This window comes from Neoarius graeffei, chromosome 4, assembly GCF_027579695.1.
Source record: "Neoarius graeffei isolate fNeoGra1 chromosome 4, fNeoGra1.pri, whole genome shotgun sequence".
Lineage (NCBI taxonomy): Eukaryota > Metazoa > Chordata > Actinopteri > Siluriformes > Ariidae > Neoarius > Neoarius graeffei.
The window spans coordinates 112,017,115-112,043,226 of NC_083572.1; the positions used below are offsets into that span (position 1 = coordinate 112,017,115).

At 45.3% G+C, this 26,112-nt stretch overlaps 1 protein-coding gene across 4 annotated transcripts in view; it reads right to left on the reverse strand.

Annotated features, from left to right (window-relative positions):
• vdrb (vitamin D receptor b) overlaps positions 1 to 26,112 on the reverse strand; it is a 93,515-nt gene that overhangs the window by 27,448 nt on the left and 39,955 nt on the right. For 3 of the 4 annotated variants that reach the window (XM_060920200.1, XM_060920199.1, XM_060920198.1), the window contains exons 2-7: positions 21,964 to 22,041; positions 17,533 to 17,677; positions 13,146 to 13,276; positions 8,540 to 8,724; positions 8,285 to 8,384; positions 5,288 to 5,468 (exon numbers count right to left, since the gene is read on the reverse strand). In XM_060920200.1, the coding sequence (XP_060776183.1) occupies positions 5,288 to 5,468; positions 8,285 to 8,384; positions 8,540 to 8,724; positions 13,146 to 13,276; positions 17,533 to 17,677; positions 21,964 to 21,970 (749 nt within the window). In that variant the 5' untranslated portion in view covers positions 21,971 to 22,041. The remainder of the gene's footprint in view (positions 1 to 5,287; positions 5,469 to 8,284; positions 8,385 to 8,539; positions 8,725 to 13,145; positions 13,277 to 17,532; positions 17,678 to 21,963; positions 22,042 to 26,112) is intronic. The other variant, XM_060920201.1, reaches the window with a different exon arrangement.

The following is a 26,112-nucleotide window of genomic DNA, read 5'->3' on the forward strand; positions in this document are numbered from 1 at the left end:
ACAGTGCCTCTGGAGTGGCAGGCTGGGGTGGTGGTCCCTCTTTTTAAGAAAGGGGACCAGAGAGTGTGCTCCAATTATAGGGGAATCACACTTCTCAGCCTCCCAGGGAAAGTTTACTCCAGGGTACTGGAGATGAGAATTCGACCAATAGTCGAACCTCGGATCCAGGAGGAACAATGCGGTTTTCGTCCTGGTCGCGGAACACTGGACCAGCTCTATACCCTTCATAGGGTGCTCGAGGGTTCATGGGAGTTTGCCCAACCAGTCCACATGTGCTTTGTGGATCTGGAGAAGGCATTCGACCGTGTCCCCCGTGGTATTCTGTGGGGGGTGCTTCGGGAGTATGGGGTTCGGGGCTCTTTGCTAAGGGCTGTCCGGTCCCTGTACGAACGGAGCAGGAGTCTGGTTCGCATTGCCGGCAGTAAGTCAGACCTGTTCCCAGTGCATGTTGGACTCCGTCAGGGCTGCCCTTTGTCACCGGTTCTGTTCATAATTTTTATGGACAGAATTTCTAGGCGCAGCCAGGGGCCGGAAGGAATCCTGTTTGGGAACCACAGGATTTCATCTCTGCTTTTTGCGGATGATGTTGTCCTGTTGGCTTCTTCAAACCAGGACCTTCAGCATGCACTGGGGCGGTTTGCAGTCGAGTGTGAAGCGGCTGGGATGAGAATCAGCACCTCCAAGTCCGAGGCCATGGTTCTCGACCGGAAAAGGGTGGCTTGCCCTCTCCAGGTTGGTGGAGAAGTCCTGCCTCAAGTGGAGGAGTTTAAGTATCTCGGGATCTTGTTCACGAGTGAGGGAAGGATGGAGCGTGAGATCGACAGGCGGATCGGTGCAGCCTCCGCAGTGATACGGTCGCTTTACCGGTCCGTCGTGGTGAAGAAGGAGCTGAGCCAAAAGGCGAAGCTCTCAATTTACCGGTCGATCTACATTCCGACTCTCACCTATGGTCATGAGCTTTGGGTAATGACAGAAAGAACAAGATCGCGGATACAAGCGGCTGAAATGAGTTTCCTTCGCAGGGTGGCTGGGCGCTCCCTTAGAGATAGGGTGAGAAGCACAGTCACTCGGGAGGAGCTCGGAGTAGAGCCGCTGCTCCTCCACATCGAGAGGAACCAGCTGAGGTGGCTCGGGCATCTTTTTCGGATGCCTCCTGGACGCCTCCCTGGGGAGGTGTTCCAGGCATGTCCCCCCGGGAGGAGGCCCCGGGGAAGACCCAGGACACGCTGGAGGGACTATGTCTCTCGGCTGGCCTGGGAACGCCTCGGTGTTCTTCCCGAGGAGCTGGCCGAGGTGTCTGGGGAAAGGGAAGTTTGGGCTTCCATGCTTAGACTGCTGCCTCCGCGACCCGGTCCCGGATAAGCGGAAGAAGACGAGACGAGACAGTAAATAGCCCTATCCCATCCACAACCATAGTAATCCGTATTTGTCAAGAACCGAACAACTAAGTAAACAGAAACGACATCCATCATGACTTTAAGACCTCGTCCACACGTAGCCGGGTATCTGCTAAATCGAAGATATTTTTCTACGTTTTGGCCTGTCATCCACATGAAAACACATCAAAAACGAATATTTAAAAAAACTCCGGGCAAAGTGAAGATTTTTGAAAACTCCGTGTATGCTTTTTCGTGTAGACAGAGATAACCGGAGGTTTGCGTTTTAGAACGTCACAATCTGCGCCAAAAAAATGACAACAAATCTGCCCTGACGTCAAACGTGCAACCTTTGTTTACTGCAGAGGCCAGATTAAGCATGGACTTAAGCTAGCCGCACACTACGGCGATCCACGCGGTACCGAACCGACCCATTTCAGAGCCGACTTCCGACAGGGCACACACATATCCCCCGACTGTTGACGAGTGCAGTCGCGATTGAAGCGACACGTGACAATAGCTTTGTGATTGGCTATTGGATATAGTTACTGTTAAATCCAACACTTGAAGATGCTACAGGCTGAATTACAAATGACACAACACGGAATATGTAGCGCACTATCTAGGCTGCATGAGCTATTATTCCCAACCTTAAATAGTGCACTTATATAGGGGAGTTAAAGCGATTTGGAATTCAGCCACACAACTTGAGCAGAGTGGCTTTCCAGCCCACTGTGTCTATGGATAAAGCTTCAGTCTATGGAATTACAGTATATACCTGCATTAGGTGCTACCAACATGTATTTCTCACGCTAGAAATTGTGTTTAATGATGTCACGTGTTATATGCGAAAGATATGATTGGCTATTGCTAGCGACTCTCGCCGATCAGTCTGGCTCCCGATTAGTTTTTCGAATCGGCTGTGAGATGAGTCGGTACCATCGAAAACTAGTCTTTACGCCTGACTTGCGACTTCAGTTGGCTCGGTACGCTGAAAATCGGCGTAGTGTGCGGCTAGCTAAAGAGTAATGGATTGGAGTAGTGCCTTGAAAGCGTTAATTATTGTGCAGGTGCTATTTACATGTTTAATTTTAGAAGCCCAACTACTGCTCCAAGAGCACAGGCGATGTGATTAGGGGGTAGGATTTGGGGAAATAACCATCTACAGGTTTGGAATGCTTATGAATGTGATTGAAAACGCAGATGTTCGGTTATGTGTGGAAGGGATTTTTTTCGAAGACGAGGTGGTGTGGATAAAACATTTTTATAAACGGAGGGGGGGAAAATGTTCGGTTTTAAAAATACCCGGCTACGTGTGTACATGGCATAAGACATGAAGATCAGTAAATCTGGAAAATTGCAAGAACGTTGACTGTATCTTCAAGTGCAGTTACAAAAAACATCAAACGCTCTGATGAAACTGGCTCTCATGAGGAGCGTCCCAGGAAAGGAAGAGCAAGAAGAGTTCATTAGAGTCATCAGCGTCAGGAATCACCAATTAACATCACCTCAGATGAGAGCCGACATGAATGTTTAACAGCATTCTAGTAGGAGACACATCTCAACATCAGCTGTTTGGAGGAGACTGAGTGAATCAGACCTTCACAGTCGAACTGCTGCAAAGAAACCACAGCTGAGGGAGAACAATAATAATAAGAAGAGAATTTCTTGGGCCAAGAAACACAAGGAAGTGGATCTGTACTTTAGTCTGATGAGTCCAGATTTCAGTTTTTTGGTACAACTGGTATCTGCATGTGTGGTTCCCACCGTGACGCATGGAGGAGGAGGAGGAGGAGGAGGTGGAGGAGGTGTGATGGTGTGGAGATGCTTTACTGGTGACTCTGTTGGTGATTTATTCAAAATTGAATTTGCATTTAACCAACATCACGGCCACAGCGTTCTGCAGTGACATCATGCCATCCCAATCTGTTTTACAGTCAGTGGGACCATCATCTGTTTTTCCAACAGGACAACGACCCGAAACACACCTCCAGGGTATGTAAAGGTTATTTAACTGAGAAGGACAGTGAAGGAGAGCTGCATCAGATGACCTGGCCTCCACAATCACCTGAATTAAACCCAACAGAGATGGTCTGGGATGAAATGGACTGCAGAGAGAAAGAAAAGCAGACGACAAAGTGCTCAATGTACAGGGGAACTCCTTCAGAACTGTTGGAAAACCAGTCCATGTGACTGCCTCATGAAGCTGGGTGAGAGAATGACGAGAGGGCGCAAAAATTCACTGCTCGGGTGGAGTTCTCTGTAAAAAAAGATGTTTGTCATGTAACATTTACATCGGGCTGTATGATTTCCGTGATGTGGAGAACACAGATGGAATTATGGAATTAAGAGAGAAATATGAATTTTAAATATATACATGGAATTTCACAGAATCTGGAGATCTGGTGGAGATTATAAAAATATTTAACATATTTTGACTAATTTGTTATACCATTCAAATATGTTTACATTAGTCGTTCTTTTAACGAATATCATTCACACAACATCTGTTATCCTTCCTTGTGTACATAGGATTACATCACACGGTGAAGGGTGTCAATTGGTAGAAACACATCAGTCATGACATGTCAGGAAAGACACTTCAATAAAGACACGTCTTTACTGACCTGTCATTACTGATGCATCATTACTGATGTCTTTGATACATTGTCTGAAGATACATCAGTGAAGACGTGTCAGTGAAGATGTGCCAGTAATGATACATCAGTAAAGATGTGCCAGTAATGATACATCAGTAAAGACGTGCCAGTGAAGATGTGTCAGTAAAGACGTGTCAGTAATGATACATCAGTGAAGACGTGCCAGTAATGATACGTCAGTAAAGACGTGCCAGTAATGATACGTCAGTGAAGACGTGTCAGTAATGATACGTCAGTAAAGGCGTGTCAGTAATGATACGTCAGTAAAGGCGTGTCAGTAATGATACGTCAGTAAAGGCGTGTCAGTAATGATACGTCAGTAAAGGCGTGTCAGTAATGATACGTCAGTAAAGGCGTGTCAGTAATGATACGTCAGTAAAGGCGTGTCAGTAATGATACGTCAGTAAAGACGTGCCAGTTATGATACATCAGTGAAGACGTGTCAGGTAAGATGTGTCAGTAAAGACGTGTCAGTAATGATACATCAGTAAAGACGTGTCAGTAATGATAAATCAGTGAAGACGTGTCAGTAATGATACGTCAGTAAAGGCATGTCAGTAATGATACGTCAGTAAAGGCGTGTCAGTAATGATACGTCAGTAAAGGCGTGTCAGTAATGATACGTCAGTAAAGGCGTGTCAGTAATGATACGTCAGTGAAGACGTGTCAGTGAAGATGTGTCAGTAAAGACGTGTCAGTAATGATACATCAGTAAAGACGTGTCAGTAATGATAAATCAGTGAAGACGTGTCAGTAATGATGCATCAGTAAAGACGTGTCAGTAATGATAAATCAGTGAAGACGTGTCAGTAATGATGCATCAGTAAACGTGTCGGTGAAGATGTGTCAGTAAAGACGTGTCAGTAATGATACATCAGTAAAGACGTGTCAGTGAAGACATGAAAGTCGTCAGTAAAAATGCATCAGTAAAGACACAAGGCTTTGCGAGGTACACCTATGTAAATGATAGTAAAGCGATTAGCGTCAGTGACCCAAACAACATTTTAACTGCAAAATTCAGAATCCAACAGAATCTCAATGAAATTTATAATTTGGCACAAAACCTTTTCTGCATATTTTAGCGACACACTGATTAGTGGACAGGAAAAGACCCTGATCATGTCAAATCCAAGACTCAAGGACAAATTGGCTCCAGATAACAACACCGGGAACAAGAAAACTGTCTCATCCAAGATGTGGGCTTATGGAGGATTCTGTGGCTCTGAGTTAAAGCTGTAACTTTCGCTCTACCTGAATCCGGGGATCATCTTGGCAAATCCGATGACCTTCTGGATGCTGTAGCTGACCAGATCGGCCAGGTGAGGCAGCATGGACAAGCGAGAACCATCGTCATCCTTTGAGTCAGGACTAGAACCCTGATCCTGATACATCATCAACATACTGCTCAGATTGAGCTTACCGTCACCCGACTCTGCAGAAAGACAGGAGAGAGAGAGAGAGAGAGAGAGACAGGAGAGAGAGAGAGGGGAGAGAGAGCGGGAGGAGAGAGAGAGAAACAGGAGGGGGAGAGACAGGAGAGAGAGAGAGACAGGAGAGAGGGGGAGGAGAGAGACAGGAGAGGGGGGGAGGAAAGAAAGAGAGATGGAAGAGAGGGGGGAGGAGAGAAAGAGAGATGGGGAGGAGAGAGAGAGAGACACAGGAGAGAGAGGGGGAGGAGAGAGACGGGAGGAGAGAGAGACAGAAGAGTGAGAGAGAGACAGGAGAGAGAGGGAGGAGACAGAGAGAGAAAGGAGAGAGAGAGAGGGAGCAGACAGAGGACGGGAAGAAGAGAGGGGAGAGAGTGAGACAGGAGAGAGAGAGAAAGAGAGAGAGAAGACAGAGACAGAGGCGAGAGAGAGAGGCAGAGAAAGAGAGAGAGAGAGACAGGTGAGAGAGGCAGAGAAAGAGAGAGACAGGAGAGAGAGAGAGGACAGAGAGACAGAAGCAAGAGAGAGAGGTGGAGAGAAAGAGAGAGAACAGACAGAAAGTAGAAAGAGAGCACACAAAACAGAACAGAGAGACAGTGAAAGAGAAAGGACAGAGAGACAGAGAGATGAGACGGAGGCAATCAGGACAGAGTAACAGGAGTGAGAGAAGGGAGATTAGCTCATAAATTTAATCTCATCTCATTATCTGTAGCCGCTTTATCCTGTTCTACAGGGTCACAGGCAAGCTGGAGCCTATCCCAGCTGACTACGGGTGAAAGGCGGGGTTCACCCTGGACAAGTCGCCAGGTCATCACAGGGCTGACACATAGACACAGACAACCATTCACACTCACATTCACACCTACGCTCAATTTAGAGTCACCAGTTAACCTAACCTGCATGTCTTTGGACTGTGGGGGAAACCGGAGCACCCGGAGGAAACCCACGCGGACACGGGGAGAACATGCAAACTCCACACAGAAAGGCCCTCGCCGGCCACGGGGCTCGAACCCGGACCTTCTTGCTGTGAGGCGACAGCGCTAACCACTACACCACCGTGCCGCCCTTTAGAGACATTATAAAATAAAATAAAGCTCTGAAGGAAGTAACACGAAGTGCGTAAACTGACTCACACAACAGACTTTCACGCTGATTAGTGCATTATTTAATTTGTGTTTAAATAAGTAGTTAGTGGTATATATATGTTATTTACCAGCTGGGAGGTCCGTATCATGAAATACCGTGACCAAGGTCTTGAAAGTACTGAGCGAGACCCTCTGGGCCGAGGTCAGTATTCAAGGCCGAGGTCACGGTATTTCACCATATTGACCGACCTTAAGCTGGTAAATAATATATTTATTTTTTTCTTTACCAAATTCTAACAGAAAACGAGAGCACCCGAAAGGGAAAACCGAGCTGAGCCGCCATTTTGAATCCTCATTCACGGCTGTAATGCAAATGGCTTCCTCCTCGGTATGCAAGTGCACTTCCATGGCAGGAAAAAAACTACATTTTGCCGCCTATGTAGTCCCCTATTTATACAAATAGGAGTCATTCAGGATTCAGCCATGTTTTTGCTCAGCGTTAGCAAGTTAGGTTTTTAACTTTCTCCTGAAATGTTTTCTTTTGTTTCTTCTTCATCAGGGTAGTAAAACTCGCTTTCGCTGTGAAGACTGTCGTTATCGCTATCCATGCTGTAAAATTAATGCTATTCTCCTGAGAAATGCGAAAATAAATGTTGACAAAAAATGCTACTATGTTTGTTGTTGTTGTGAACGAGCGAGTCGCCAGAGGTCCGTAACCGGGGTCCGTAACCGGGGTCCGTACCATAGGATACGGACCCACTCGCCAGCCAATCACAGCGCAGGATTTGGACCGTGAAAAAAATTAAGCTACTTATTTAAACACAGCTGGACTCTGTGGTGATGGTGGCAGAGAAGAGGTCTATGGACAAACTACTGAACATCATAGACGATGCCAGTCACCCTCTGCACACCGCCATCAGCAACCAGAGGAGCCTGTTCAGTGACAGAATGCTCCGTCCCAAGTGCAGGACGAACAGACTCAAAAACTCCTTTGTCCCTCACGCCATCAGACTGTACAACTCCTCTCTGGGGGCAGGAGGGGTAACAGGAGGACAGAGGACGGGAAGGAGCAGTAGCCTAGCCTGACAATAAGAAATACTGGACATTGTGCAATATAATGTGCAATACCCCTCCTGCTGGACCACCCCCCCCCCCCCCCCCATATCTTATTCTTTTTTATATTTGTATATGTAAATACTTAATTTAATTTATCTAGAAGTTTTCTCTATTTTCTATTCTCTGTTTATCTGTAATGATGCTGCTAGAATTTTAATTTCCCTGAGGGAACCCTCCCAGAGGGATCAATAAAGTTCTATCTAATCTAATCTAATCTAATCTAATCTAATCTAATCTAATCTAATCTAATCTACAGCCTCTTTTTCTCATCAGAACTAAAAAAAAAACCTTGTCAGGCCACACCCACAAATGACAACCTACAAATAAAATAAACACCCCCTCAACCTGAAACTCCGGCTCGTGAAGTCAGGTAGGTGTCCTGGAGATCTCAGAGTTCAAACAAAAAATAATAATACTAACGCTGAAGTTCAGCTCCAACAACCTATCAGTGCTGCGGACTCTGTGTGTGTGTGTGTTGCCTGTTTGGAATAAAGATCACTTACTATATTAAAGGTACTTTACCTAATCAAGTGAAAGAGACAACCAAAGAGTAGATAGTGTGTGTGTGTGTGTGTGTGTGTGTGTGTGTGTGTGTGTGTGTGTGTGTGTGTGTGTGTTACCAGGTGAGTGGCGAAAGGAGTCGCAAGAAGCATCAGACAGCGAGTGCAGAGAAGCAGCTCGACTGGCACTGCGTGTAACAGGACCCTCTCTCACTGGAGGCTGCAACACACACACACACACACACACACACACATACACACACACACACACACACACCACACACACACAGGGAGAAGAAGCACTAATTGAAGCGAATGAAGCAGCAATGGATATCAGAGAGAACAGCAGGAGAATGATGAATGTGGAGGATTTACTCGGAAGCGGGAGAAGTCAGAGTACGAGTCGTCGTAGGTTTTGTGATGTGCCTCCACCAGCGTGGAGATGACAGTGCTCTGCTCCTCAGAGAGGCGGGGCTTCTGCGCTTCTCTCTGCGCCTCCTCATCCTTCCTCTTCTGGATTAGATCTTTCTTCCTCTGCACCTCCTCATCAGTCAGAATAACTGTCACATGGAAAGTGGGATGAGAACAATGAAAAAGAGACAGGAAGTAAAGCTCCAAAAACAGCACAGCCAAACCAATCAGTGAAGACTCTGACCATGCCCAACCAGACCTTGACCATGCCCAACCAGACCTTGACCATGCCAAACCAGACCTTGACCATGCCTAATCACTCTGACATACCCTACAGCACTCAACAGCTATCACGCCCAACTGCTTCCACTTAATCTGACCACATCCACCCAGTCCTACCAACCCTAACCCACCTTTACCTACACCCACACATCCTGACCACATTCAACCACTCCCACACACTGTGATCATACCTAAATACTCCTGTACACCCTGACCACACTCAATTACTCCTCACACACCCTGGCCACACTCATCGACTCCTGTACATCCTGAACACATTCAACCACTCCTCACACCCTGACCACACTCAACCACTCCCCACACACCCCGACCACACTCAACCACTCCCCACACACCCCGACCACACTCAACAACTCCCGTACACCCTGACCACACTCAAACACTAGTCACACACCCTGACCACACTCATTCACTCCCATACATCACGACCACACTCAACCACTCCCCACACACCCCGACCACACTCAACAACCACACTCAACCACTCCCCACACACCCCAACCACACTCAACAACTCCCGTACACCCTGACCACACTCAAACGCTAGTCACACACCCTGACCACACTCATTCACTCCCATACATCACGACCACACTCAACCACTCCCCACACACCCCAACCACACTCAACCACTCCCCATACACCCTGATCACACTCACCAACTCCCGTACATCCTGACCACATTCAACCACTCCCCACACACCCCAACCACACTCAACCACTCCCCATACACCCTGATCACACTCACCAACTCCCGTACATCCTGACCACATTCAACCACTCCCCACACACCCCAACCACACTCAACCACTCCCCATACACCCTGATCACACTCACCAACTCCCGTACAACCTGACAACATTCAATCACTCCCACATACCCTGACCACACTCATTGACTCCCATACATCCTGACCACATTCAACCACTACTCACACACCTTGACCACACTCAACCACTCCCGTACACCCTGACTACACTCAACCACTCCCCACACACCCCCACCACACTCAGTGACTCCCCACACACCCTGACCACAATCATCAACTCCCGTACATCCTGACCACATTCAACCACTCCTCACATACCCTGACCACACTCAACCACTCCCCATACACCCTGACCACACTCACCGACTCCCATACATCCTGACAACATTCAATCACTCCCACATACCCTGACCACACTCATTGACTCCCGTACATCCTGACAACATTCAATCACTCCCACATACCCTGACCACACTCATTGACTCCCGTACATCCTGACCACATTCAACCACTACTCACACACCCTGACCACACTCAACCACTCCCCACACACCCCGACCACACTCAACCACTCCCCACACACCCCGACCACACTCAACCACTCCCCACACACCCCGACCACACTCAACCACTCCCCACACACCCCGACCACACTCAACCACTCCCCACACACCCTGACCACACTCAACCACTCCCCACATACCCCAACCACACTCAACCACTCCCCACACACCCTGACCACACTCAATGACTCCTCACACACCCTGACCACACTCACCGACTCCCATACATACTGATGACATTCAAATCACTCCCACATACCCTGACCACACTCATCGACTCCGGTACATCCTGACCACATTCAACCACTATTCACACATCCTGACCACACTCAACCACTCCCGTACACCCTGATCACACTCAACCACTCCCCACACACCCCCACCACACTCACTGACTCCCCACACACCCTGACCACACTCATCAACTCCCGTACATCCTGACCACATTCAACCACTCCCCACACACCCTGACCACACTCATCAACTCCCATACATCCTGACCACATTCAACCACTCCTCACACACCCCACCCACACTCGAGCACTCCCCACACACTCCAACCACACTCAACCACTCCCCACACACCCTGACCACACTCAACCACATCCCATACACCCCAAACTCACTCAACCGCTCTCCACACACCCTGACCACACTCAACCACTCCCCACACACCCTGACCACACTCAACCACATCCCATACACCCCAAACTCACTCAACCGCTCTCCACACACCCTGACCACACTCAACCACTCCCCACACACCCTGACGACACTCATCAACTCCCGTACATCCTGACCACATTCAACCACTCCTCACACACCCCAACCTCACTCAACCGCTCTCCACACATCCCGACCACACTCAACCACTCCCCACACCCTGACCACACTCATCAACTCCCGTACATCCTGACCACATTCAACCACTCCTCACACACCCCACCCACACTCTAGCACTCCCCACAAACTCCAACCACACTCATCCACTCCCCACACACCCTGACCACACTCAACCATTCCCCACATCCTGACCACACTCAACCATTCCCCACACCCTGACCACACTCAACTTCTCCCCACACACCCTGACCACACTCAACCATTCCCCACACCCTGACCACACTCAACCACCCCCACACACCCCAACCACACTCAACCACTCTCCACACACCCTGACCACACTCAACCACCCCCACACACCCTGACCACAGTCAACCACTCCCCACACACCCTGACCACACTCAACCACTCCCCACACACCCTGACCACACTCAACCACCCCCACACACCCTGATCACACTCAAGCACTCCACACACACCCTGACCACACTCAACCACCCCCACACGCCCTGACCACACTCAACCACCCCCACACACCCTGACCACACTCGAGCACTCCCACACACCCTGACCACACTCAACCACTCGCCACACACCCTGACCACACTTAACCACTCGCCACATGCCCTGACCACACTCAACCACTCGCCACACGCCCTGACCACACTCAACCACTCCCCACACATCCCGACCACACTCAACTACCCCCGCACACCCTGACCACACTCAACCACCCCCGCACACCCTGACCACACTCAACCACCCCCGCACACCCTGACCACACTCAACCACCCCCGCACACCCTGACCACACTCAACCACCCCCGCACACCCTGATCACACTCAAGCACTCCCAACACACCCTGACCACATTCCACCACTCTCAACACACCCTGACCACACTCAACCACCCCCGCACACCCTGACCACACTCAACCACCCCCGCACACCCTGACCACACTCAACCACCCCCGCACACCCTGATCACACTCAAGCACTCCCAACACACCCTGACCACATTCCACCACTCTCAACACACCCTGACCACACTCAACCACCCCCGCACACCCTGACCATACTCAACCACCCCCACACACCCTGACCACACTTGAGCACTCCCCACACACCCTGACCACACTCATCCACTCCCCACACCCTGACCACACTCAAACACTCCCAAAAACTCTGTATACCAACAAACATTTCTCATATACTCAGACACTGTGCTGCCTCTCCCCCACACTTTCACTATGGCCAAAAGTTACAGCCTATTCTGACTACGTCCAATTGCTCCCACATCCAGACACTCCTCGACCACGTCCAACACACCTTGGACACTCCTGACTGTTCCCATGTCTAACAACACCCTGATCATTACGCTAATGGCATTTAGTAGATGCTCTTATCCAGAGCAATGCACAATATACAAAGAGCAGCCTGGGGAGCAGGTGGGGGTTAGGTGCTTTGCTCAAGGGCACCTCAGCCATTCCTGCTGTTCCAGGGAATTGAACTTGCAATCTTTTGGTCCCAAAGCTGCTTCTCGAACCATTAGGCCAACTTCCACATACTCTAGCCACACCCTCCCACTCCTGCAGATTCTTCGACCCTACCCACCCAATCCCACAGATTTAAAGTTTTGACTTAATTCCTTAATTTATATTCAGCTGTTTAATCTAACTATTGTGCTTTGCTTTCTGAGAAACAGAGCAGTTTTTAGCCACAGCATTTTTGGTTATCGCTTTTAGGCTACAAGTCAGGACATAATGGTAAAGGTCAAAAGATTTGCTTTTGCTCATGCTTAATTTCATCCAGGTGAACTTTAACCACCTGAAAATTTCTAACCTTGTAAGCATGAGCTGTTAGAAAACAGGATATGGCTTATGGAGGCAGTGGTATTTATTAACAGCAGCTCTGCACTATATCTGTCCTCGTTTCTGAAGCCCCTCCCCCTCTCAGCATGAGAGTAAAAATGACCCACAGATTTTCTGCGGCAAGTCACATGGGATTCCAGTTTTGACACACACATCGAGTGTACCATGCATGGGAGACGACAGTGGTGGAAGGTGTGAAATGCCAGCTGTGTTCTTACTCACACTCCTTCATCATGCCAATATCCAGACAGCGTTTGAGTCTGCAGGCCTGGCAGTGTCGCCGGTTGTCTTTAGTGATGCTGCAGCTCCCACTGAAAGGGCATGTAAAGCTGGCCTTACGCTTCATGCTGCGTCTGACACACACACACACACACACACACACCAAATATCAGTGGTTTGGGGAATCTTACTATACTACAAGACATTATAAATGTGTTCCCCCTGTAGCGTAAATTATAAATGTGTTATTTATGCTATACCAGTTTGTTTATTTATGACTTTTTACATCTAAAAATTTACAGAAAGAATCCCTGACCCTTATATGCTGTATTTTAATGTACTTTACACAGTTTTTCTAATTTAGACACTCACTGGCCACTTTATTAGGAACACCCATCCACCTGTTCTTCTGTTTTCTGCAGTTCTCTAATCAGCCAATCGCTTGATGCAATTCATCTCATCTCATTATCTGTAGCCGCTTTATCCTGTTCTACAGGGTCGCAGGTGAGCTGGAGCCTATCCCAGCTGACTACGGGTGAAAGGCGGGGTTCACCCTGGACAAGTCGCCAGGTCATCACAGGGCTGACACATAGACACAGACAACCATTCACACTCACATTCACACCTACGCTCAATTTAGAATCACCAGTTAACCTAACCTGCATGTCTTTGGACTGTGGAGGAAACCCACGCGGACACGGGGAGAACATGCAAACTCTGCACAGAAAGGCCCTCGCCGGCCACGGGGCTCGAACCCAGACCTTCTTGCTGTGAGGCGACAGCACTAACCACTACACCACCGTGCCGCCCCGCATCAAATCCCACAGATACAAATCAAGAGCTTCAGTTAATGTTCACAATGTTCAAACATCAGAATGGGAAAAATTGTGATCTCAAAGTGTGACTCTCTTTCACTGTGGTATGGGTGTTGGTTTGAGCTAGATGAGGATGAGATTTGAGTATTTCAGAAGCTGCTGATCTCCTGGGGTTTTCACACACAACAGTCTCTAGAGTTTACACAGAATGGTGCGGAAAACAAAAAACACTGAGTGAGTGAGCGACAGTTCTGTGGGTGGAAAAAACAAACGCCTTGTTGATAAGAGAGGGTCAGAGGGAAATGGACAGATTGGAAGGATATAGTAACTCATATAATCACTCTTTACAACCGCGGTGAGCAGAAAAGCATCTCAGCATGCAAGAGAACACAGAAGAACACATTAGGTTCCACTCCTGCAGCCAAGAACAGGGAGCTTACAATCAACAACAAGTTCCTATTAAAGTGGCCGCTGAGTGTATATAATATATATATATATATATATGTGTGTGTGTGTGTTTGTAGATACGTTTAGGCACAGGGAATGTGTCAGAATTCCTGTATTTACATTTACACTAAATTTACCAGTCAGGAACACAGAATCCAGAAATTTCTGACCAAATAAACCTCAGCTGCTTATATAGTTAAAGTTATTTCGGTGTGTTCAGCTGGACTTACATGTTTGTTTTAGTGTTGAGCACATTATAAATAACACAGAGAGTGGGTGGTCATCAAAAAAGCAGTAAACAAGACAAAGGTATGTGGGGGGGGGTCTGGGGGTATCCCCAGGAAAATTTTGAAAAATAAGGCCTTACAAACCACTTTTCCTGCAATCTGAGCTGTAGTAGATAAAAAATCTGTTGTCTTTTTTAGATATTTACATGAAAATATGTTTCAAATCAATAGGAGTATTGTCTGAATTCAAAATAAAATGACATTCAAGGGTATGGTTATAATTCATGATCAACAAAAATGACAAACTAAATTCACATTAAAATTAAGTTCTATTAATTATCAAAATGTTCATATATTAAATAAAATTTCTTAGGGTGACTGACCTTTTCTCCCCATGTCCTCATTAGTTGCATATGATTTCTTCAAAAAGTCTTTTGAAATATTTAAGTTTTCAAAACTGTCAGCGTGGCTCTCAAAGGCTTTCAGTCCTCTTGATCAGTAGTTAACCACATCATCACACACAGTACACAGTGCTTTTCCCGCAATGTCGAGTTTCTTAACGAAATCGCCGATGGTAACAGACACGGGTTTATGCTTGCCATCTACTGAAGTTATCGTAACTTTACGATCCAACCAATCCCACCTAAACTTGTTTTTTTAACCAGCATCGATTTCACGTACCTTCGCTTCGTCTCGCTTGTCAATTGTATTCGGCATTTTGAGTAAAAAAGCTGATATGAGGGCGGCACGGTGGTGTAGTGGTTAGCGCTGTCGCCTCACAGCGAGAAGGTCCGGGTTCGAGCCCCGTGGCCGGCGAGGGCCTTTCTGTACGGAGTTTGCATGTTCTCCCCGTGTCCACGTGGGTTTCCTCCGGGTGCTCCGGTTTCCCCCACAGTCCAAAGACATGCAGGTTAGGTTAACTGGTGACTCTAAATTGAGCGTAGGTGTGAATGTGAGTGTGAATGGTTGTCTGTGTCTATGTGTCAGCCCTGTGATGACCTGGCGACTTGTCCAGGGTGTACCCCGCCTTTCGCCCGTAGTCAGCTGGGATAGGATCCAGCTTGCCTGCGACCCTGTAGAACAGGATAAAGCAGCTACAGATAATGAGATGAGATGAGAGCTGATACGAAAGAGAAACGTATTTTTGAACAGCAGCGACGATGAACATGTGCAAGTTGCAAGTTTTGATAAAATAGAACGGATGTGGGTACTTTTGTAAGAACTGTTATGATTGGCTATCATGCTCTCGCCATCGATGTTTTGGCCAATTACATTGTAGATAACACGTATTCTACCGCGAGACTTAGCGAGACTAAAGATGGCGAAAACGTAAACATGTAACATCGTTGTAGGAATGAATTACGCTTGAGTATCATGAACATACCCCAACCCCCCTCAATAAATGAAAAAAAATTTCTCAACGGATTTGGCATAATATAAAAAGGTCGATTTTTACTCAGAAAAAGCGGAAATCCGCCGAAAAGCGGAAAACTCATCCCTGATAACATGTGATTCCTTAGAAATCATGACTGCTTCGAGTCGAATCCCTGGGCTCTCATTACGCCATTTCAGCATGATGTGAACATTTTATAATCAGTTGTTGATATATTTACTCTATATTCAAAGTAGCAGGTGACAAGTTTCTTGTCTCTTGTGGGTGTGTAGCAACTGCTGCTTTTGTCACAATACGTTACATTACAGGTGTTTTTCAGATGCTTTTATCCAGAGCGACGTACAACACACCTGGGGAGCAGCCGGGGGTTCGGTAGCCTGGGCCCGCCCATCCTAAGCGTGACGCAACACGAGGGCCTGTTGCGAGCTTAGTCTGGCCAGACAAGCTATCTACAGCTCTTCCAAGCTCCCGAAAAATCGGGAACCAATCAACTTTGAGCATCTCCAACGGCCCTGGGTAGAGGCGTGTTCAAGGCACTGACGTAGTAGAACTGCGACCGGAAGCCATAGATTGTTTACAGAATCTATGCCGGAAGCGCTTCATTCACGCTTCCGCATCTATTATGCATAGATGCTGTATTGAAAGCATTCAACGGGAAGTTCTCATTGAAACCGGAGCAAAGAGCAGCCCTGGAGGTATTTATTGAAAGGAAGGCCGTTTTCGCCTTGCTCCCGACCGGCTTCGGTAAGAGTTTAATCTACCAGTTAGCCCCGTCGCGTCACATACGTCAGAGGAAAGAGTGATGTGATTGGTTTAAGCTTTGTCACAGGCTTTTCTGGCTTCGACCAGTAGCAAACTGAGGCATTTCAAGGAGGCGGGTCAACCACGGGCTCTGGGAAACGGTTTGGCTTAATATCTTGGCCAGACCAATAGCTCGGAGAGCTTTGTCGCGTTAGCCAGACTAGGGGTTCGGTGCCTTGCTCAAGGGCACTTCAGCCATTCCTGCTGGTCCAGGGAATCAACCCGGTGACATTTTGATCCCAAAGCTGCTTCTCTAACCATTAGGCCATGTCACCTGTGGGCGTGGCCTGTCCTGCATTACTTGTATCTCCAATAAGAAATCGTAGTAGCCAAAATGTCCAGCCTACAGCCCACTATACAAGTTATTGACACCACTTTTATTTAAAAGGCACAAAGGTTTGATTGGGCACTTCAGCCCAACCTCAGGCCGCCCCATGTTAACCTAACCAGCTAAAGTTCTTGATTTCCTGAATAGGGTTCTGAAGGAGGTTTCTTGGTTCCTGAACAGGTTCCTCAACATGTCGTGTGGTGGAAACACAGAACACGACGCCTGCCGACGGTCCCTTTTAGTTTAATTCTCTTTAATAAGACGGATGCAGTTACTGAGGCAATGAAATTGAACTTGGCTGGAGCATGAAACTTTTCTGAGCTGTGTTTTAAATAATGTGTGCGCGCGCGTGTGTGTGTGTTTGTGGTTTGGTGTGTACCTGAAGAAGCCCTTGCAGCCCTCACAGGTCATGGCATTAAAGTGGAAGCCGGTAGCTTTGTCTCCACACACACCGCAGATCCGCGGAACGTTCCGGTCGTATTCATCAGGCACCTGCGTGGACGTGCTAACTGTGGACTCCATCACTACAGAGAAGAACAGATGGAGAGAGAGAGAAAGAGAGAGAGAGAGAGAAAGGGTGTTGAACATCGGGTTTACTGATTTACAGAAGCAGACTGAGGGGGCGGAGCCGACTGAGAAATTGACTGTATATAATGGGCTGAGCAGCTGGAAATCTCCTCGTCCTTCAACATGAACCAAAATCAAAACAGAACCACAAATCATAAGTGACGTGGCTTTTGCACTGTGCTGAATAATTAAAATGACTTTAATAGAATTGTAAATCACTTGAACTGAGATACACAATCACCCACGACAGCGTTCCGTACGCCGAACAAACATCAGGTGAGGGGAAAAAAACAGGACATTTTACATAATCGCGGTTATAAAACCTGGGAACATGTCACAAAACAGCTCTGTGAACACTCCGAGACCACGTGCAAACACAAGCAGCTCCGGCTAAATAAACACTCCTGGGGTGCAGGGAGCGAGTGATGTCACAGCATTCCTGCTCTCAGGGAGGAGGGAAAAAAGCCGAATTTCTTAAATGGCAGTTATTCCTGGAAATGCAGCATTAACTCCAACAGTGATCCTGTAGAAAAACTGTTACAGATATTCATGAAAATGCACACACACACACACACACACACACACACACACACACACACACACACACATCCATCAGTATGGCAGTGAGCAAGGAAAACTCATTTGCTTTGATTATCCGCGCTCCTGAATGATTGACCCGCACTTTCAACAGCCGGTGGAGAAAACTCTTAAATAATAAACCAAGCTATTAGCGTCAAACCAGGAACCGCAATCACCAACACAGAGCCGAGGCCAACGTTCAGAATTTGTCCGTTTGGAGGCTGGAAGCACTGAAATGACGAGTCTTACAGCGGTTTGCATGTGCGATTAAAAATGTCTCGCATGAGCGAAGCTGACTGAGAACATTTGGACGGACAAAGACAGATGAGTTTTTCATCATGAAGCTGTTTTTGAGCAGCTGGAAGGAGCTTGTTTGTTGGTTTATTTTATTAATGAGTCGACAGGAAAAGTCTGGAAAGTTTTGCACCTGCCAAAACGTTGCGTCTGTACAAAAAACCAACCAACCAAACAAACAAACAAACATACAAACAAACAAAAAACCCCACCCATATTAAAGCTGTACTGCCTTTCAGATTTTTCAAGTGTACATCATAAAAAGAATTTTCCCCGACACCCAATTATTTTTGTTTAGTGACCAAAAGCTACTGAATTCGAATCACAGACTTCCAATTTTATTAGTTTTTTTTTAAACAGAACAATTAATGAATTTATCTCCACGTGGCCCTAAATTCTCCGCTATTTTTTCCTGCTTCACCATGAGATACAAGATACTACATCATGCATGACGTGGTGGGTTTCCCCCGTTCACGCAAGGCATTGTGGGATACAAATTTGAAACAGGAGAGAAAAATGGAGGGCGTGAGTGTGCGAATGAAACGTGAAAGAGCGACTACAGTAACGGAAAGAAAGCGAGAAGAAAAGACGTTATGTTCTATACGAAGGAAAGGAAACACAGGACCAAACTAATAAATATCGGCGGTCGGCGAGCACCTCGGTGTGATCAGCTGTTCGTTTAGCGACAGAATGATGGAACTGTCAGTGCACGCTCAAAGGGAAACCTGTAGATGGCAGTAATGCAACACTGTGGATGCCAGCTGCCGTAAAACCCAAAAGAAGAAGAAGAAGGTAAACCTGCGCATGCGCACACGGACTTCCTCTGTCTGCTTGACTGCGCGAAGCGAGCGATTTCATGCACATTATTTGCTTTAATCCCCTCAAATTAAATAACTTCCCAGCCACAGAATGGCCTGATATTTTGTGAGATATTACAGAAATAAACAGATATCACAATCACCACATTTCAGAGCGAACTAAATTTCACCGATTTTATGAAATCAAAAGGCCGTCTCGCTTTAAAGCTGACTTTATACTGTAAGATTTTCAGTCTAAATTTGCTGCAGTAGGGAAAACACACACACACACACACACACACACACACACACACACACACACACACACACACACACTATCTACTCTTTGTTTGTCTCTTTCACTTGATTAGGTAAAGTACCTCTAATGTAGTGAGTGATCTTTGTTCCAAACAGGCAACACACACACACACACACACACACACACACACACACAGTAAAACAATTTTTCGGTTGTCTTATAACATATTTACAAAGTCCCACCCATTTCTATTTTTTTCCATTTTAATTTATTACACTTTTTGTTCAATTGTTCATGTTTTTTTTCATTTCAGTTCATTTCATTTCATTATTGTGCCCTGGTCAGAAGGTTAGTTCCCTCAGTAGGCAGCATGATTAGATCATGTGTCCGAATTACAGCATTTATGTTTACGTTGATTCTGAGGAAACGCTGGACCACCCCGGTGCCACACGGCTCTGATGGATCATGGACTTGTGGCTTTATCACGTCATACATAATTTGCAAAGAATTAAAAAAAATCTCGATTCAAACGTTGCTGAAATCGTGGCAACATGTTGCACATGTTTGTAGAAAATGAACCCTCGCATATCACTTATCATTTAGTCTCCTGCTAGTTTTGGCATGAAGGAGGAGATGAAACATGCGACTGACCAATCGGAAACGTTCATTAATCAGCAGTTGCCAAGCTTCACCCCTTAATAAAGTACTGACTCTGGAGCAGGAACTAAAACTTTTCCTGAAACGAAACTCTCGGTGGAAACTCGGCTCAAGTTCTTGATTTCCTGAAGGAGTTTTCTTGGTTCCTCAACACGTTCCTGTGGTGGAAACACAGATCCCGACGCATGCCAAAATTCCTTTTTGGTTAAATTCTCCATAATTACAGCATTATGGAATTACAGGGTTTATGTTTATGTTGAACTTGTTAATACCAGATGGGAGCTTGGACCTTTCTGACGAAGGCGGGGGGGAAATGGAAACTGATTCCATCCAGGGCAACGCCAGGATTTCACTCGATACGAGTTTATTTCAGTGTTGAGAGCAGAATAAATAAAACACGACGGTTGGAGGAGAAGTCTGAGGAGATGAACCAGTTCGAGTAGAACATCTGGGATGTTGATTTGGCATTTCCTCATGATTTTATAATGAATCCAATCACAGTTTCTCAATAAACAGGCTTTTAAAATGTTATATAAGAGGTAAAAATGGCAAGTGACAAAATCAGCGACCTTCATGACAACAAGCTCCGCCCACCCACCTGCCACAGACTCGCTGCTTGTATTAAAGCCGGCTTTACACCATGTGATGTTCTTCAGCAGACAGAAATCACACACCGTACACAATTCTTTTGTTGAGATCGGTGTCTTACAGCGCGGAACATGACGCTGGTGTTTTATTGCTCTCTCAGCGCAAGAATCTTTAATTACAGTCTCAGTGCGAGCGCTGCTACGGTGCCTACGGTAAAAATCCACCGATCTGATGACGGCAAACTCTAATTCCATCAAAAAAATTTGTTAACACTATACAATCATTGACTATTAAAATATTATGCAACTGCTTTATTCAGAACAACTGCTTTTATATTTTAGTGGGTTTTACTGTAAATATTAACAGCTGTAGAAACATCAGCAGGATTGAAACAAAGCCCCGCCCTCCCAGTTCACTCCCAGTCTAGGTAAGACTGACCAGTACAGATGAAAAGAGGGAAAAAAAGGACAAGGAAAAAAAGTCAATATTTAGCATAATTGGATGCTACATAACTTACGGGGGGGAAATTGGCTCATTTTAATTCTTTTTCCACTTTTTTTTTCCTTGATAAAATAATGGAAATAGTGGACAAAGAACAGAAAGGAAAGGAGAAAAAGAAGAAACTAGGAAAAGAAGATGAAAAAGGAAAGTAAGGAAACAAAACAAATGAAAAGCAAAGCAAAGAAAAGAAAACCCCCAAAAATATAAGCTGTAGGTTTCTAGAAAAATTAACTATTCAAAAAAAAAAAGTGAAAAGCTAAAATAAAATAGGAAACAACTCTGGACATGCCAAATTATATCTTTCTGCAAAAGACTGGAAAAAGGATAGATAGATAGATAGATAGATAGATAGATAGATAGATAGATAGATAGATAGATAGATAGATAGATAGATCAGTAAATTAATGAATTAAAAAATACAAATTTGTCAAAATGAACTTTCTCCAGTTTAAAATTTCCAAACAGGACGTTAAATTGGCTGAATTTTGATTTTAAAAACATTATTATAAACTATAATTATAAACTACAACATGACTGTGACAGTATTTTACACCACAGTGACACTCACCGCTCATTAATGTCGAAGTGAATCCGGTGTTCCACAAGGCTCTGCTTTAGGCCCGCTACTGTTTTTCCTTTACTGTAACTGCAGCCCAGAACACAACCAGTGTTTATTAATTCACAGTAAAGAAGGTGAAGGTCGCATCTCATTTCACAACATTTACTCTGTTCAAGACGTCATAAATCTATTTATTACATACTATAAAAGTAAATATTTATACACCATCGAGTCTCATTCCTGTAAACGGCTGGAGGGAAAGTTAGACAGAAACAATCATAAACCAATGATAAGATAAAAACATTTCTCCTGTGAAGAATTTAATAATAAAATATACAGTCTGCCATATTGTTTATTTTCTTGTTAAGGGTAAAATTTCTTCTTAAAAAATCTTAAATTCAAAATCACAGAACCCTGAATACAAATCTAAAAAAAAAACAAATCTAAAAGTACAGACTTGCTATAAATTAAGCCAAAGTTAAGCATCAGAGATTCCCAGGTAAAAAAAAGTCAACGCTTTCAGAGTGGTGGAGCTCGTTAGCATTTAGCTGATCACCGTCATCTCAAAACAGAAGCTGATCGAAAACGGAAGAAGATACGATTCATAGTAAAGCAACGGCATCGAAAATATTTCGCTTCTACTGATGAATCAGTCAAATTCAAATTCGGCTAAAGATCGCCAGGAAGCTAATGTTAGCGTAGCTTACGTTCGTACGTTGGGCATCAAGTGAGTCACCATCACTGCAGAAAACTCATGAATTAAACAGAACATAAAATCATTTTTATTTGTTTAAGTGCTCTGAAAGTGGAATTATTTTCCTGGAAATCCCAGATACATCACCTTTCACACAGCATAAAAAAATCTGCATTTCTTATTTCATTTTTTTTGTTTTTTTATTTATTTGTAAAAAAAACCAAAAACATTAATGTAACTTATATACTCAACCTCAAATAAAGCTCAAATATACTAAATTTATATTAAATTTTTTGTCAGCTTATGCGCTCAGGAGGTTATTAATCATTTTAAATTTACAGAAGCAGATCCGAGAGAAGTATTTTATTTGTAGTATTATTGAAATAATAATAATAATAATAATAAGTTTGAGGGATTTCCAGTGCGAGGATATGACACACTAATTCAGGTACTAGAAGAAGAAACCTTTATTTGTCACATGCACACTTCAAGCACAGTGAAATTCATCCTCTGCATTTAACCCATCTGAAGCAGCGAACACACGCACACACACTCAGAGCAGTGGGCAGCCACACTACAGCACCCGGGGAGCAGTCAGGGGTTCGGTACCTCGCTCAAGGCCACCCCACATCAACCTAACTACATGTCTGTGGACTGTGGGGGAAACCGGAGCACCCAGAGGAAACCCATGGGGAGAACATGCAAACTCCACACAGAAAGGCCCTCGCCGGCCACGGGGCTCGAACCCGGACCTTCTTGCTGTGAGGCGACAGCGCTAACCACTACACCACCGTGCCGCCCGAGCATACAGCATGTGTGAGAAATACAACATTCTTGAACAACAGTCACATGACCTCACTCGAAGACGCACTTCTCCGTGATGTACAGTTCTGTCCAAGAGTCTCAGGCACACGTAAAGAAATGCTGTTGACCAAAAATGTCTTAAAAGTTATGAAATTAAATGTTTCAACAGTAAACAGTAATCAGTGAGCCATAATAAATGAAACAAAGTCAGTATTTGGTGTGAGACGAGTTGACCCTTTGCTTAAAAAAAAAAATCCGTCTCCGGTCCAGTGAGGTCAGTTTTATGTGGAAATGATCTGTAGGTTTTCCTGAGCATCTTACAGAACCAGCCACAGTTCTTCTGGACACTTTGACTGTCACACTCACTTCTTCATTTTGCACCAAAACCCAGCAGCCTTCATTATGCTTTCTTTTTTCATCTGAAAAGTGCTCTCTTATGGAATACGCTGCTCAGATATATTGCAAACTTTTTTTTCTGTAACATTTAATTTTTTGCTGAAAAACCCCCCCCCCAAACTTTTGGAACTCTAAAATGTTTTTGTAATGTTTTGACTCGATAATAAATGTAGAAGTCATAAAATAGAAATCTATATAAAAGTTTGTATGGAAAAAAATAGGGGCGCTAAGACTTTTCCAATAACAATCCCATAATGCTGGAGAAGGTGAAATTGAAGATGTTCCGTCATTTACGTACCTGGGAAGCACTGTTAGCAGTAACGGAGGAACAGATGAAGACGTTAAAGCCAGAACAGAAAAAACAGAGCAGCATTTAAAGGAGAACTGAAGGCAATTTTTTTTATTAACAAAATTCTATTTATCTCATTTTATTAAATATACGAATGCATTTTAATCGCTATTTTGTCACTAGGGCGGCACGGTGGTGTAGTGGTTAGCGCTGTCACCTCACAGCAAGAAGGTCTGGGTTCGAGCCCTGTGGCCGGCGAGGGCCTTTCTGTGTGGAGTTTGCATGTTCTCCCCGTGTCCGCGTGGGTTTCCTCCGGGTGCTCCGGTTTCCCCCACAGTCCAAAGACATGCAGGTTAGGTTAACTGGTGACTCTAAATTGACCGTAGGTGTGAATGTGAGTGTGAATGGTTGTCTGTGTCTATGTGTCAGCCCTGTGATGACCTGGCGACTTGTCCAGGGTGAACCCCGCCTTTCACCCGTAGTCAGCTGGGATAGGATCCAGCTTGCCTGCGACCCTGTAGAACAGGATAAAGCGGCTACAGATAATGAGATGAGATGAGATTTTGTCGCTGCTATAGCAAGTTCTGAGTGTTTGAAATCTGCTCTGTAATATATCAGTCCATTTGTCAAAGCAATGGCCGTAAACGAGATTCGTTGAGACCTGTGCAAGACATCGTAGGACGGAAGTAAAATGTACAGCGGAAATCAAAGTGACCGACATCTGCCAACGTTGCCAAAAGACGCGCGCGCCCTCTTTCGAATGCTGATGTAATCAAGCCAGAAGTTTTCCCTGTATCCGAAATCGCTCCCTACTCACTATATAGGGCATTATATAGTGTGGACGCCATTTTGTAGCGCTGTCCGAAACCTTAGTGAGGATTATGTGGAAAATGCGCTCAGTATAATATGTATTTATCACAAGAATACATGCATGTTTTTACTATTATGAAAACCCACAAGCCGCCTGATCTGGCATGTTTTAATTGTGCGACAGTAATGACGTAAATACCAGCGCGACGGACTCGTCCTTATCCTGTCATCTTTCAAACTCTTCTCTACTCCACGTTGGTTCAAAGTCGTATGGAATAACCTCCATCACTGATGAAGCCGGCAAATCTCGAAATTAATCTAAATTGGAATGATATGGCGATCTGGCCGCTGTGTAAACAGTTTTCAAAATGGTGGCGCTGACACTTCACGTTTGAAGTCTCGCACAAGTCTCGTGAAGATCGCGCGGATAAGTGACGCCTGCCATGGACCAAATTAACTACATTCAACATAGCTAAAAAACAAAAAGGCTGATAAGTATAATATTTAATTGCAATTAGTTGCCAATACGAGTCACGATATAAGGTTACGAAAACTGAAAACATAATTGAATAACACGTTAATTAAGAAATAAAGCAAGTTTAAAAATGACTTCAGTTCCCCTTTAACATCTTGCAGAAGACATAGAAGTCTAGGGACATAACAACGTCAACCAAACTGCGAATTTTCAATACTAATATCAAATCTGTAACTTGGCGGACTTCAAGACCACCTTAAAGAACGTCCAAGCATTTATCAACAAGTGCCTTAGAAGGATTCTGAGAATTTGATGGTCGGAAACCGTGAGGAATGAAGCTCTATGGGAGAGAACGGGCCAAGAATCAGCTAAAAGTATCATCAGCAGAAGGAAGTGGTTATGGATCGGCCACAAACTACGAAAGCCAAAGGAAAACATCACCAAACAGGCACTGGCATGGAACCCGTCAGGAAAACGTCACCATGGAAAACCAAGGCATACCTGAAGAAGTGAGATGAAGGTGGAGATGGTGGTAGAGGGCTATAACCTGTAAAGAGTGGAGAAGATGGCCCAAAATCGTGTTCAATGGAAACTAATTGTTGATGGCTCTGCCACCACGGGGTAAAAGGGCAATGATGATGATGACGACAAGCGTCACAAGCTGAAATAGTTTTCTTCTCTCTCTCTAGC